This window comes from Prunus avium, chromosome 8, assembly GCF_965620075.1.
Source record: "Prunus avium chromosome 8, drPruAviu1.hap1.1, whole genome shotgun sequence".
NCBI lineage: Eukaryota > Viridiplantae > Streptophyta > Magnoliopsida > Rosales > Rosaceae > Prunus > Prunus avium.
This window is the reverse complement of record NC_142291.1, coordinates 2,230,562-2,245,295: the sequence shown is the minus strand read 5'-3', so window position 1 is coordinate 2,245,295 and position 14,734 is coordinate 2,230,562. Positions and strand designations below refer to the sequence as shown.

Genomic DNA, 14,734 nt, shown 5'->3' with positions numbered 1-14,734 from the left:
GTTTTAATTTCAATTCTTCACCATAACAGTTTTAATGGGAATCAATTTTTGTTTTCATTTCGATTCCTAGTTAGGAATTAGTAAACAATTTAATTGAAAAAACTTCAATTCCTTGTTACTCCAAATCATGCTTATCCCGATTCTTGATTAGTAAACATGTCCTTAGTTTCAATTTCCACACAATAAATGACACCATGAAAATATCAAACCACACCCGACCCGATATGTCACTGGTAAAAAAAGAATTTAATCCTATATTGTAATTCTAAATTGTTAATGGAGACAAAATGGTCATTAAAAATGTGCAATTAAGGATGCCTTAGTTTCTCATGGGAAGGGAAAATGAAACCCAAGAGGGTGGAGGGTTTCATTTTGCCCCTTATTTTTTCCATGTGTCAAGTAACCATTTTACGTGTGTGGACTTACCAAACATGAGAATCATTTGATTCCCATTCCCAAACTCCATTTCCCATGAACCAAACGCCCCCGAATTAGGGGTGCAAGGGAGTGCACGAAGTTTGCTCTCCATCCCGAGACTCGTGTGTTCTCGAAGTGGGGAACAAACGCTTTGTGAAATTCCATGCATCTTTAGCTCACGATCAACATAATACAAGTACATAAATATTCAATAATTATATATTGGAGAGAGAGAGAGAGAGAGAGAGAGAGAGAGAGAGAGAGAGAGAGAGAGAGAGAGAGAGGGCGAGAAATGTGGAATAAAGAGAAACTAAGAGCGCAACTTCATAAGATGTGCTAGGGTTTCAAGATGTTGTTATTTCATGATACTTTCATTGTAAAGTATCAGTTGACACACTTTATGTGTTATTTATTTATGTTTACATACACAAATTTTCTTTCCCCTCAAAAAAGGTACGTCTTCACATGTAGCAGAAATAAGCTTGTTCCCATAGGCCTCTGTGCATTTGTTGGTGCAGTCAGGTTGAGAACACTCGATCACAATTTCAACACCCACCGCTGGGTCTGGTGCAACCATCAAGACCACCACAGCAATCACTAGAGCCAAGCATTTCAATCCTCCACCTTCCATTTTGAAAACCCAAATGCTTTTGATATGTGTTATGAGACAAATATGTGATTGTGAAGAATGTATTTATAAGAGAAAATTGTTTTAGTATTCCTCACCCTTTTTTTTTTTTCCCTTCTCTTTTCCATATTTTCTCTCCTTTTCTTAATTTCCAAATCTCATTTAAACAAAAATCCCATAAGATTTTTTAACAGAAGGAATATAACTAAAACTGCTATTATTTGTCAAATGTAATAAATCTTATTGGATTAAAACTGCTATTATATAATTAAAACTGCTATTATGTAATAAATCCCATCAGATTTTTTAACAAAAAGAATATATTTAAAACTGCTATTATTTTTCAAATGTAATAAATCCCATAAGATTTTTTGTCAAAGGAATATAATTAAAACTGCTATTTTTAATTATATTCCTATTGTTACAAAAATCTTCTTGGATTTTTGTTTAAATGAGATTTGGAGATTAAGAAAAGGAGAGAAAATAAGGAAAAGAGAAGGAAAAAAAAAAGGTGAGGATTAAAACAATTTTCTCTTATAATTTTTTTTTGGATCAAATAGAAACTTCATTAGATAAACTTCAACGGTACAATCAAAGACATCTAAAATACCAATCCCAATAGGACAATTAATTGTGGTGATGTGGGCTAATAGTTTTAGTGCAGCTTTTGTCCGCGTTAGTCGTGTTTTTAGCTTGTTAGTTTGTTGCCCTATTTTTTTTAAAGAAATAGTATAAGGGCTATACATGGTTTTGTCAATTTAAAAAAAGAAATGTTATAGCCGCACTACTATACTCGGTTTTTTCCAATTTTTTAAAAAGGAATAGTATCGCCGCTATTCTCTGTTTTTAAATTTTTTATAAAAGAAATAGTATAGTCGTGCGGCTATACTCGCTTTTTCCAGTTTTTTTAAAAGAAATAGTATAGCCGTGCGGCATTCCTCAGCTCTTTTTTAAAATAAAAAATAAATAAATAGTATAGCGAAGCATCTGTACCCTTTACATTTTATAAACTAGGATCCTCTTTTTCTTTTATATGTTTTCCCCTATTTTTGTTTATTGATAAGAGTAATTTAGTAAACAATTAATTGATTGATTTTGATTTTGATTCTTCACAATAACAGTTTTAATGGGATCGATTTTATTTTTCATTTCGATTCGTGACAGTTAGTAAACAATTTAATTGAAATGACTTCAATTCCTCGTTACTCCGCTTACAAACCACACAATAAATGACATCATGAAAATACCAAACCACACACGACCCGATATGTCATTGGTAACAAAACGTTTAACACATTTTTGGTCACTAGGTAGGTTTTACACGAAATTTCAACTTGGTTACTGAGAAACAAATTTAGCCAAATTGGTCACTGTATTATCAAAAGTTTACAATTTTTAGACTTGCATTTAGTTTCCGTCAAGTTGTTGGGTTAATTAACTTTTTAGTCACTGGATTTTACATGAAATTTCAGATTGGCCACTAAAACAAAGTTTAGCCAAAAGCCATGCAAATACGAAACTTTGTGTTGAACTTTTTTTTGGGTCAAATCTATGTATTGACATAGTTATGGATTTAAATTTTTGTGAATGTGGGAGTACGACACTCGTTGGGATTATGATTTGAGCTTTTTTGAAAAGATTGATTTTCATTTTTGTGAAATTATTATATATGAACATATTTTGTCATGATATGATTCCTTTTTTTAGCTTTAATTGATGCTACAACAACCATATAAATTTTTAGACTACGAGCAGCGTGTGCAAGAGCATAACATTTGCATAGATATTGGCCCTTTTTTTTCTCAGTTATTAAATTGAAATTTTGTGTAAAACCCAGTGACTAAAAAGGTAAGAGAGAAAGGGATGAGATAGAGGAGGAAAGAGAGAGAAAGGGAAGAGAGACCGAGGGAGAGAGAAAGAAGAGGGGATAAGCGGGATCGATGCTAGGGTGGGACGGAGATGGGTGGCGTGTTCATGAGAGGGTAGGGTGGAGGTGGGTTCTAGGGTTTGGGGAAGAAGATGAGGATGATTTTTTTTCATTTTTCATTTTTTTTTTTCGTTTTTCTTATTGTTTTTAAACAACTATGTAATACTATTATTTAAATAGGACACAAAATATCAAAAAACCATACAATACTCACACTTTAGGAAAAAAAATCTTAGAAATTAAGAAAAATAAATAGATTGGTTTTAATTTTGATTCTTCACCATAACAGTTTTAATGGGATTCAATTTTAGTTTTCATTTCGATTTCTAATAGTTAGTAAACAATTTAATTGAAATGACTTCAATTCCTTGTTACTCCGAATCGTGCTTATCCTGATTCTTAATTAGTAAACATGTCCTTAGTTTCAATTTCCACACAATAAATGACACCATGAAAATATCAAACCACACCTCGATATGTAAAAAATGAATTTAATGCTATATTGTAATTCTAAATTGTTAATGAAGACAAAATGGTCACTAAAAATGTGCAATTAATGTTGCCTTAGTTTTCATGGGAAGGGAGAATGAAACCCAAGAGAGTGGAGGGTCTCATTTTCCTTCTTATTTTCTCATGTGATTAGGTAGCCATTTTCCATGTGTCGACTTACCAAACATGAGAATCATTTGATTTCTCATTCCCAATCTCCATTTCTCATGAACCAAACACCCTCGAATTAGGGGGTGCAAGGGAGTGCACAGCTATACTTGCTTTTTTTCTTTTTTTCTTTTTATAAAAGAAATAGTATAGTCGTACGGCTATACTCCCTTTTAATTTTTTTTTTAACAAATAGTATAGCCACGCGGTGATACTTGCTTTTTTCCAATTTTTTAAAAGAAATGGTACAGCAACAGGGCAATACTCGGTTTTTTGAATTTTTTTTTAAAAGAGATAGTAAAGCAAGAGGGCTATACTTGGTTTTTTACTTCTGTAAAAGAAATCGTATAGCCGTGCGGCTATACTCGTTTTTTCCATTTTTTTTAAAAAAGAAATGGTATAGCCAAGCGGCTATACGCGGTTTTTTCAATTTTTTAAAGAAATTGTATAGCCGCGCGGCCACACTTGGTTTTTAACCTTTTAGGAAGAAATAGTATAGCCGTCGGCTATACTGGCTTTTTCCAATTTTTTTTAAAAAGGAAATAGTATAGCCGTGCGGCTATACGGGCTTTTTCCAATTTTTTTTAAAAAGGAAATCGTATAGCCGTGCGGCTATACAGGCTTTTTCCAATTTTTTAGAAGGAAATAGGATGGCCGTGCGGCTATACCCCTTTTTAAATTTTTAATAAAACAGATTGTATAGCTGCACGGGCGGCTATACTCCATTTTATTTTTAAGTTTTTTTAAAAAGAAATAGTATATCCGAGAGGCTATACTCGGCTATACTACATTACAAGATGTTTTTCCATACTTTCCGCATTCAGTTCTAGTTATTTCTACGCCCCTCCGGTTTGTTCTAAATTCTAATGTTTTGAGAAAGAAATAGTGTAGCCTCACGGCTATACTCCCTTTTTTAAAATTTGTTTAAACAAAGAAATAGTATAGCCGCACGTCCATACCTTTTTTTTTCTATAAAAAAAACCCGGCTATACACGGTTTTTTTCAATTGTTTAAAAAAACAAATGGTATAGCTGCGCGGCTATACTCGGTTTGCTCTCCATCCCGAGACTTACATGTTCTCGGGGTGGGGGAAAAACAGTTCCGTGAAATTCCATGCATCTTTGGCTCGTGACCAACATAATACAAGTGCATAAATGTTCAAGAATTAAAATGTTGGAGATTGATTAGAACAAAGAGAGGGAGGAAGAGAGAGTGCGCGAGACACAAATAGAGAGAGAGAGAGAGAGAGAGAGAGAGAGAGAGAGATGAGAACAAGAGGGAGGAAAAAAGAGAGGGCAAGGTGGAAACAAGAGAGGGTGAGAGAGGTGGAATAAATAGAAAGTAAGCGACGCGACTTCATAAGATGCGCTAGAGTTTCAAGATGTTCCCAAATGCTTTTGATATGTGTTATGAGACAAATATGTGAATGTGGGGTGATTGTAAAGCATGAATTTATAAGAGAAAATTGTTTTAATCCTCATCTTTTTTTCCCTTCTCTTTTCCTTATTTTCTCTCCTTTTCTTTTAGTCTCCAAATCTCATTTAAACAAAAAATCCAATAAGATTTTTTTTTTTTAATTTTAACAAAAGGAACATAATTTTAAAAAATAGCAGTTATAATTATATTCCTTTGACAAAAAATCTTATGGGATTTATTACATTTGACGAATAACAGCAGTTTTAATTATATTCCTTTTGTTAAAAAAATCTGATGGGATTTATTACATAATAGCAGTTTTAATTATATAATAGCAGTTTTAATCCAATAAGATTTATTACATTTGACAAATAATAGCAGTTTTAGTTATATTCCTTCTGTTAAAAAATCTTATGGGATTTTTGTTTAAATGAGATTTGGAAATTAAGAAAAGGAGAGAAAATATGGAAAAGAGAAGGAAAAAAAAAAGGGTGAGGAATACTAAAACAATTTTCTCTTATAAATACATTCTTCACAATCACATATTTGTCTCATAACACATATCAAAAGCATTTGGGTTTTCAAAATGGAAGGTGGAGGATTGAAATGCTTGGCTCTAGTGATTGCTGTGGTGGTCTTGATGGTTGCACCAGACCCAGCGGTGGGTGTTGAAATTGTGATCGAGTGTTCTCAACCTGACTGCACCAACAAATGCACAGAGGCCTATGGGAACAAGCTTATTTCTGCTACATGTGAAGACGTACCTTTTTTGAGGGGAAAGAAAATTTGTGTATGTAAACATAAATAAATAACACATAAAGTGTGTCAACTGATACTTTACAATGAAAGTATCATGAAATAACAACATCTTGAAACCTAGCACATCTTATGAAGTTGCGCTCTTAGTTTCTCTTTATTCCACATTTCTCGCCCTCTCTCTCTCTCTCTCTCTCTCTCTCTCTCTCTCTCTCTCTCTCTCTCTCTCTCTCTCTCTCTCTCTCTCTCTCTCTCCAATATATAATTATTGAATATTTATGTACTTGTATTATGTTGATCGTGAGCTAAAAGATGCATGGAATTTCACAAAGCGTTTGTTCCCCACTTCGAGAACACACGAGTCTCGGGATGGAGAGCAAATTTCGTGCACTCCCTTGCACCCCTAATTCGGGGTATGGGAAATGGTTGCTTGACACATGGGAAAATAGGGGAAAAAATGAAACCCTCCACCTCCATTGTGTTACATTTTTCCTTCCCATGGGAAACTAAGGCAACCTTAATTGCACATTTTTATGACCATTTTGTCCCCATTAATAATTTAGGATTACAATATAGCATTAAATGCATAATTTTTTTTAATTGGGTTAAATACTTTTTTGGCCACTTGGTTTTACATGAAATTTCAATTTGGTGATTGAAAAAAAATGAAGCCAAATTGGTCATTGTATTAACCAAAGTTTACAAATTATAGACTTGATGTTAAGTTTCCTTTAAATTTTTGGGTTAAATACTATTTTTTCACTAGTTTTTACACGAAATTTCAATTTGATCATTGAGAATTTTTCTTTGGTGCCAAAATCCATGCAAATAGGCTCTTGCACACGATGCTTGTAGGCTAAAACTTTATGATTGGTGTAGCATCAATTAAGGTTAAAAAAAAAAAGGAATCATATCTTGACAAAATATGTTCATAGATAATAATTTCACTAAAATGCGAATCTATCTTTTCAAAAAAGCTCAAATCATAATCCCAACCAGTACTCTCAAATTCACAAAATTTTTAATCCATAACTACATAGATTTGACCAAAAAAAAAGTTCTAAAAAAAGTTTCGCATTTGCATGGCTTTTGGCTAAAAACAATTTAGTGGCCAAATTGAAATTTCATGTAAAACCCAGTGACTAAGGGCAAGCCTAATCATAGTCCCAAAATGAGGCTCTAAAAATGGTAGATAGAGACCAATTTCGAGCTCGGATGAAATATTCTGGGCTCTAAAAGCATATTTCCCATAATTGGGGGTGGGGGGCTCTATATTTGGGTCTTTATATTTTTTACGAAGTAATTTTGTTTATGTGCTATTTGTTTTGGGTTAACTTATTTAGTTTTAATGTATGATTATGTTAGTTTTTTTTGAACATTTCTACCAAAAAAAATCAAAATTTGGACAAAAGTTAAAAAAATAAAACAACATTTATTTAGTAGCCTTCTATCACTTTCTCATCTACTTTTGTCATAAAATTATGATGGTAGATGAATTTGATTCTCATTCATTATGATCTTCCATCACTTTCTCATTTACTCGGAACATTATGACCAGTGGCGGATCCAGGAATTTTGTTTGCAGGGGTCAACGTCTAAAAGGTTAAAAAATTCTATACAAAATAGAACAAAAAAATAAAATAAAACGATAATATTATAATTCTTAATTAATAGAAAAAACCACATTACAATTGTCCACGACGGGTTTTCATATTCTGAAAACGTTGCATTATAGAGTCATTATCAATACAAATAAACACATCTTTCTCAATATAAACAAGTAAGCTATCACTCAACCATTGATCTCCCATTCGGTTGCGAAGTGGACCTTTCACAATATTCATAGCAGAAAATGCTCTCTCCACAGAAGCTGTTGCAACCGGTAAAGTTAAGGCTAATGTGAGAAGCAAATAAACATAATTAAATGTTTTATGCAACCCTTTCTCCACCATTTTTCTTGCAAGGCTACCAATCCCTTTCAATTGAGAAAAATCACTCCTTGTACGCATATGATGAATATAAATCCCAAGCTGATCTTCAAGTGCCAAGAGGTCTCGGGGAGTAAAATCTTGAGGATAAAATTCAGCAAAACGAAGTAGCTTTTGTTTATCAAAAGCTCTGAATGAATCATCCGGACTCAAACATGCCAAACAAAGAAGTAACTCAGTATTTACCTCACTGAAACGATGATTTAGTTCCGCAAGTTGCCACTCAATGATCTGAATAAAGATATCCACACGATAATGATGGAGATGTGTTATTCTAGGAGCTTTCCGATGTGATCTCCATTGAGCTACATATGCATCATCCATGTTTGGAACCTCAATATCATGTTTGCCACAGAAGGAAGATACTTGATCAAGCAAGGCTTCAAATGCATTCTCTCTCATGTGTTGTAGTTGGTCTTTGCAATCTTTGACTAAAGCCATTGCATTCCCAATATCTTGGTCTTTCCTTTGTAATGCTTGTGACAAATCATTTGTGACTCCCAATATAGATCTCATGAAAAATAGGTGAAATACAAACTCAAAAGATTGTATATCTCTCAATGACCTATTTGCTTCACCTATATTATCAGTGGAGCCATCCTCAATAATCAATTTAAGCACTTTCACCACAGATTTGAACATGGAAATGATACTAAGTAATGTACCATAATGTGAGTTCCAACGTGTATCACCGGGACGCTTGAGACAAGTTTCTTGATTTAAGCCTCGCCCTGTTGGAAGAGTATCTTTTTCAAGAGCTTCCATAATATCCTCTTGTAGTTGATCTCTAAGCATGTCACGACGCTTACATGATGCTCCAACAATATTAACCAAGCTATTGCAAGATGTGAAGAAAGTGGCAATATCAGCATTTCCCTTTGTCACAGCCACAAGAGCTAGTTGAAGTTGATGTGCAAAACAATGAATATAATAGGCACAAGGATTTTCTCTCAAAATCTGTGTTTTAAGACCATTGAACTCACCCTTCATATTACTAGCTCCATCATATCCTTGTCCTCTTAGCATAGAAATGCTCAATTCCTCTCTTGAAAATAATGTGTCAATAGCCTCCTTCAGTGAGTTTGATGTAGTGTCGCTAACATGTTGAATGCCCACAAACCTTTCAATTACATCCCCACTTTTGTCCACATAACGAAACACCACTGCCATTTGTTCTTTTATTGACACATCACGCGATTCATCAACCAATAAAGAAAAGAAGGCACCATCCATATCCTTAATGATTTTCTTAATAGTTTCAGTGGCACAAGCATTCACCAAATCTTTTTGAATTGTTGGAGCTATTAGCTTGAGATTCCCTGGAGCATTTTCTAACACAACCGCCTTAACTTTCTCATCATGATCAGCAAGAAATTGTAAGAGCTCCAAATAATTCCCCCTGTTGTTTGAAGTGTCACTCTCATCATGGCCACGAAAAGGAAGACCTTGCTTCAACAAAAATCTCACACAATCAAGAGAAGCTGTCAAGCAAATACGATAATCAATACGAGCTTGGTCTGATTGCTTGCCCAAAACTGTTTGGATGTGTTGCTTCTGATTCATAAGATCTATACAATATTGTCTAGATTGATTATGAACACTTCCAACACCTCCAATATGATTCCTAATTCTTTCTTTCTTCTTCCAATTTCTGAAACCCATCTCTGTGAAGGCATCGCTACACCCTTGACCAATTTTGAAATTGGATTTGAAGAGATAACAATAAAAGCAAAATGCAGCATCTTTACTTATACTATACTCCAACAGTCAAACTCATCAAACCACTTGACATTAAAACGTCGATCATACCCTGAAAGATCAATTTGTGGAAATATGTGATTCTTAGGTTGACAAGGACCCTTTTGTAGATATGCTCTTCGAACTTCGTCTCGAATGTTAGGATCATAATCTAACATTTGAGGTCGAAGTCCAGGATCTGCAGGAAGATTATTCATAAGATCTTGCAACTCACTTTCTTTTGAACTACCCATATCTCTTGAAATACCCACATCTCTTGAGTTCGAACTACCCACATTATCTGAACTAGAAGTAGTTGATGAGAACTTTCTCTTAAAGTATCGTTCCATAACTTTATATGCAAAAAATATAGAAACTAATTAATAATCTAAATTGCCAAGATTTTTTCTAACTAACCAAAATAATCAAAAACTTCTAACAAATACAATCAACAACAACAAAAATGTACAATAATCTTTATTAATCAATTAAAGCATAATAAAAGATTACAAAATAGGATAACATAATTTCAATTTGAGGGATAAAATCCATCATATTAAAACATACAAACTAATTAAATCATACAAACTAACATATAATTAATTAAAAACTCTAATTCATTCAAACTAATCAACATATACATATTAATCAATCTTATCAAAGCATAAAAAGATTATGAAATAGGATAACATACTTTCAATTTTGAGAGCAAATTTCTAAGCTAATTGAATTTGGGGTTTGCTGCCACCACTTGATGAGGGGAACGCCGGCGCCGGAGGATGATTCACGTGGAGAGGCCTTCAGATTGAGTGAAAGTTGAGTAGAATTAGGGGTTGGGGTTGGGGATTTAGGGTTTGAATGAGAGGAATGAGTGAAAAACCCATTCCCCAATCTGTTTTATCGATCTGCTGGGCTGCTGCAAGTTTTTTAAATTTTTTTTTCGTTAAACCTGAGCCAAAATGACGTCGTTTTGGCCAGGTTTAAAAAAAAAAAAATCACTTAAATGGAACGACGTCGTTTTGACGACAGAAACCCAAAAAAAAAAAAAACCACTTAAGTGGAACGACGTCGTTTTGACGTCAGGAACAACAAAAAAAAATAGAAGTTCTGGCCTTGCGCGCGCTGCGCAGCTCCTGGCTATGGCTGCTCCTCTCTTTGGGGCATTTCATCAAACACATTTTGGGCATTTGCAGGGGTCAAGTTCTTCAGCTCCTATGGAGGATTCCGGGCTTGCGGGGGTCAATTGACCCCCCTTGCCCCTATGTGGATCCGCCACTGATTATGACAGTAGATAAAGTTAGTTCATATTCATTATGAAAATCTATCCATATTCCATATGATAATATTATATCTCACAACAATCATTTGATCAAATTGAGTCGTTGGGCTCAAAATCAGCTTTTACTATGCATCACCAACGGCTATATGACCTTAGTTTCTTTTTAAAAAAGTAAAAAAAATGATTTTGCATGGCACTAGCTGCGGGTTTGTATTAAAATAATAATAATATTAAAGAAAACAAGTTAAACAGTGTAATGATAAAGTTGACTTTTGGGCCAGCTTTTGACAGTAATTGTGGCCTATTCGGGCTCTTAGGCTCTAGTAGGGTCTTTATATCCAGGGCTAACTAAAGTGGGCTCTAGTATTTAGAGCCTCAAATGCATCCCATTGGTGTTGCATCTTTTGCATTGGGCTCTGTAAATATGGCTCCCATGGTTGCTGAGTCCCTTTTAGAGACCTCATTGGGGAAACCTTAAAAAAGTATTTAACCCAACAACTTAAGGGAAACTAACTGCAAGTCTGAAAATTGTAAACTTTTGATAATGCAATGATTAATTTGGCTAAATTTATTTATCAATGATCAAATTAAAATTTCTTATAAAATTCAGTGACCAAAAAAGTATCTAATCCTATTTAAAAAGAGTGGTGACGGGCTCCACACCTATTAAAGAGTTGGTGCCTAAGATAGTGCCCATAATTGGTGCCTCTAACATTTTCCATATAGATAATAGAGTTTTTCTTGATACATTTTTTTGAATTTTTTGTTTTGTTTTTATTTTGGGGGCAATCGGACGCATTTTCACTGCTGCCGAAGCTCGAGCGGTCCAGCTTCTCAAACGCACTCACTCAATTCCTCAACTTTGTATTCGCTTTCTCGTTGTCGAAGGCAAATTCAATTAAATTCTGAGAAGAAACAAAACTAGATGGACTTAACCACAGCATGGAATTTGAGAGCCTCTGCAATTTCTTTGTCACCAGTCATCACTAGGAGAAGTAGAACCCACTTGCAGCGCGCTTCTCTCTCACCTCCTCCTAAGCTCTCTTGCCAATTCTGGGCTTACCCATTTCCCTTTATCCCAAACAAGTCCCCTGCACTTCACGCCCGCAAGCGAAACTCAGAGCCTGAGCCACTTATCAAACCAACCATTATCGAAGAAGTTTCAGAGGACGACGAAGACGACGACGACGTTATCTTGGATGACTTCGAAGAAGATGGTATTTATGGAAAATTTTCCTATTTTTCCTTTTCTTTTCTTTCTCTGATAAGATATCTGTGGTTTAGAACTTTCCTTTGGATGTTCTGGGTTCTTGAATTTGTCTTTGTACATGTCTTTGCCATTAAGTTTCTCATGTCATTATAAATCTTTGTCATATTTTTTCGAGTTCTTATATTGTTTTATACCAGAAAAGCTAGTTAGTATAATGGTGACTTGTTGATTATGCTTTAATGGGTAGTTCTAGCATCTGAGTAGTGAGAAAGGTTTTCATTTTCGTATCCTATTTTATTACTGCAAAGTTTGGTCAGAAATGTTTCATGTTCGAGTGAATTCTTAATCACACAGAGGTATCAATGGATGATGAGGGTGATGATTACTACGAAGAAGAGTCCGCTGAACTCTATGTGAGTAGTGTGTATAAGTTATTATCGCCGCTTGGTAATCTTAGAGATTTATCCTAACAATCTTTTGCTTCATTTCAAAGGCTGGAGATGGAGGCGGAGGAGGTGGAATTTCTCTTGCTGGGGTATGGTGGGATAACAAGGCATTAGAAATAGCTGAAGAAGTTATTCTGTCCTTTGATGGTGACCTGAAAATATACGCATTTAAAACGTTGCCAAATTTCACCATCCAAGTGCGCATTGAGAAGCTTTCGAATAGGTAATCATCAAACCCAAAATTAAATGCGACGAATACTTTTGAAGGCTTGCTAATTTTCAATTTTATAACATTAGTATGTGATGCAGATTCTGTGCTTTCCATGTGTAAGAGCATATCATGAAACTATATGTATGCTGTTTCTATCAAAATTACAGGTTTGATGGGTTTGAGCTTTTAGGGAGATGGTGTTGCATTGTGCACACAGATCTCTATGTTTTGTTTGCAAAGATGTCTTCAGATTGCCTTTTCCTTCACAAACCTCTTCCTCTATTCTATCTAATAACTCTTTGTGAGCAGTCTTTTATGCAAATCCATTTCCAATCTGGATGGTGGATATGATCAAGAAGTGGATCAAAACGTGTCATTTGTTTCTGCATGTGGTTCAAAAAATAACATATAGCAATTTGAAGATATTACTTGGATAATTGGGGATCTTATGCATTATAATTTATCAAATGGTAAACAGCTTATTTGTGGGTTTATTTGAAAATGGATAACTTTTGGCCTAAATGTTTCATGTACATATATTTGAAGAGCAGGGCAATTGATCTAAAAAGCCTAAGCTATTAGGAGATGGGATAACAATGCATATCAATCACAACTTAACAGCACACTTAACACTTCACCAAACTGGAAATTACATGTGCAAAATAGAAGTCGCCAGAACTAAGACTTGTACCACTTTTTAGACAATATGACTCTGTTAATATGTTTAGGTTACCAAAAAGTTTAAATTATTGAAAGGCACTATCTGGACATCTCTTAATAATTAAGTTTTTTTTTTTCTGAACTTATTGTTCTCCTGGGTACACAAGAGGTAGTGCTACCGTATAAAACTTGGGAGCTTTTCATGCATCTAGTAATCGGACCACTAGTCTAATAACTAATGTGGAAGCTTTTCATGCAGCTGTTGTTAAATTTTCTCATGTGTGTTTCTTTTTACGTTTTCTTATTGGTAGAAAAAATCAAATCTGTCTGTTAATAAGTCTCTCCTCACAAATTGTGTAAGCTGTCATATGAATGCCTTTTGAGCTCAAACCACTTGGATGTACTACAGATCTGGCTCCCCAAGTATGGAAGACATTGAAGCTTTTTCAAGAACCTATAGAGCACGACTGGATGAAGCAGAGCTTGCTAAATCACTTCCTGAGAATTTATCTCTGGAGGTCTGCTTCTACTCTCTCTCTCTTCAGTTTCTAATACCCTTTCTCTGTTTTGTATTGTTCGTCTTTTTTCTATTTTATGTGATGGGGAAGACATACCGTCATAGATTATTAATGCTCCATGAAATATGAAGGGTAGTGGGGTGGGTGGGGGGCAAATGAGTCTAGCTGCCCCATTGCTGTACGTACTATGGGCAACTGAAAGGCAAAGATGGGTCTGAACCTTTTAATGTAGATAGGCATAAAACCTTTAGATAAGGGCAGTGGTCAGTTGCTTCAGTTTATAATGCCAACTTGTTGGGTAGGTTTTTACCACCATGGCTAAAGCTGTGAAGCTGAAACTTCTAAATTTGGTGCTCCCTAATTGTTTGTGTTTTCTACCTTGTGGGTCTAAAGAAATAAGTTTACTCTCAGGTGTCATCTCCAGGTGTTGAAAGGATAGTTCGGGTTCCACATGAGTTGGATCGGTTCAAAGATCGACCTATGTATGTGAAATATTTCAGTGAGACAGCTGAAACAGGCTTAATTTCAGAAAATGATGGTGTTTTCAGGCTTGTTTCTTTTGATGTGGAAACAAAGTGTTGCGTTTGGGGTTTAGCAGACGTAAGGATTAATAGAGAAAAAGCAGGAAAAGGGAGACCACTTAGCAAAAAGCAGCGGGAGTGGCAATTGAACACACCCTTTGATTCGTTACGTTTAGTTCGGTTGTATTCTGATATTTGATCATTCATTCTGTAAATCATTTTTGGCTCAAGAAATGCTATGATATAGTGCAGTAGATAAATAAGAATAATGCAGGGGTACAGATCATTTTCTCAACTTGCCATCTTCTGTCTGCAGTCTATTTTCGACATAGCTCTTTATGTGCAGCACGTTTGTAAATAAAT

The 14,734-nt window shown here is 34.8% G+C and overlaps 2 protein-coding genes across 2 annotated transcripts; one reads left to right on the top strand and one right to left on the bottom strand.

Annotated features, from left to right (window-relative positions):
- Positions 1-7,486: 7,486 nt before the first annotated feature.
- On the bottom strand, positions 7,487-9,876 carry LOC110746591 (uncharacterized). The gene is made up of 2 exons (XM_088244926.1): positions 9,795-9,876; positions 7,487-9,357 (listed from the first exon to the last, which is right to left on the bottom strand). Exons 1-2 carry the CDS (start codon positions 9,874-9,876, stop codon positions 7,487-7,489), a joined length of 1,953 nt encoding a protein of 650 aa, XP_088101052.1.
- A 1,685-nt stretch (positions 9,877-11,561) lies between these two features.
- Positions 11,562-14,666, top strand: LOC110773426 (uncharacterized). Its single transcript, XM_021977947.2, has 5 exons — positions 11,562-12,022; positions 12,370-12,428; positions 12,509-12,684; positions 13,742-13,850; positions 14,262-14,666. Exons 1-5 carry the CDS (start codon positions 11,731-11,733, stop codon positions 14,568-14,570), a joined length of 945 nt encoding a protein of 314 aa, XP_021833639.1. The 5' UTR covers positions 11,562-11,730; the 3' UTR covers positions 14,571-14,666.
- The last annotated feature ends 68 nt before the right edge of the window (positions 14,667-14,734 follow it).

What these genes read in the sequence shown, in the direction of transcription:
- LOC110746591 (XM_088244926.1), bottom strand. Translation starts at nt 9,876, where the DNA reads ATGGAACGATACTTTAAGAGAAAGTTCTCATCAACTACTTCTAGTTCA. An exon ending in TTCGAACTCAAGAGATGTGG is followed by an intron (nt 9,358 to 9,794) that starts GTATTTCAAGAG and finishes AATATTGTATAG; the next exon opens with ATCTTATGAATCAGAAGCAA.
- LOC110773426 (XM_021977947.2), top strand. Translation starts at nt 11,731, where the DNA reads ATGGACTTAACCACAGCATGGAATTTGAGAGCCTCTGCAATTTCTTTG. An exon ending in GGATGACTTCGAAGAAGATG is followed by an intron (nt 12,023 to 12,369) that starts GTATTTATGGAA and finishes TTAATCACACAG; the next exon opens with AGGTATCAATGGATGATGAG. An exon ending in AAGAGTCCGCTGAACTCTAT is followed by an intron (nt 12,429 to 12,508) that starts GTGAGTAGTGTG and finishes TTCATTTCAAAG; the next exon opens with GCTGGAGATGGAGGCGGAGG.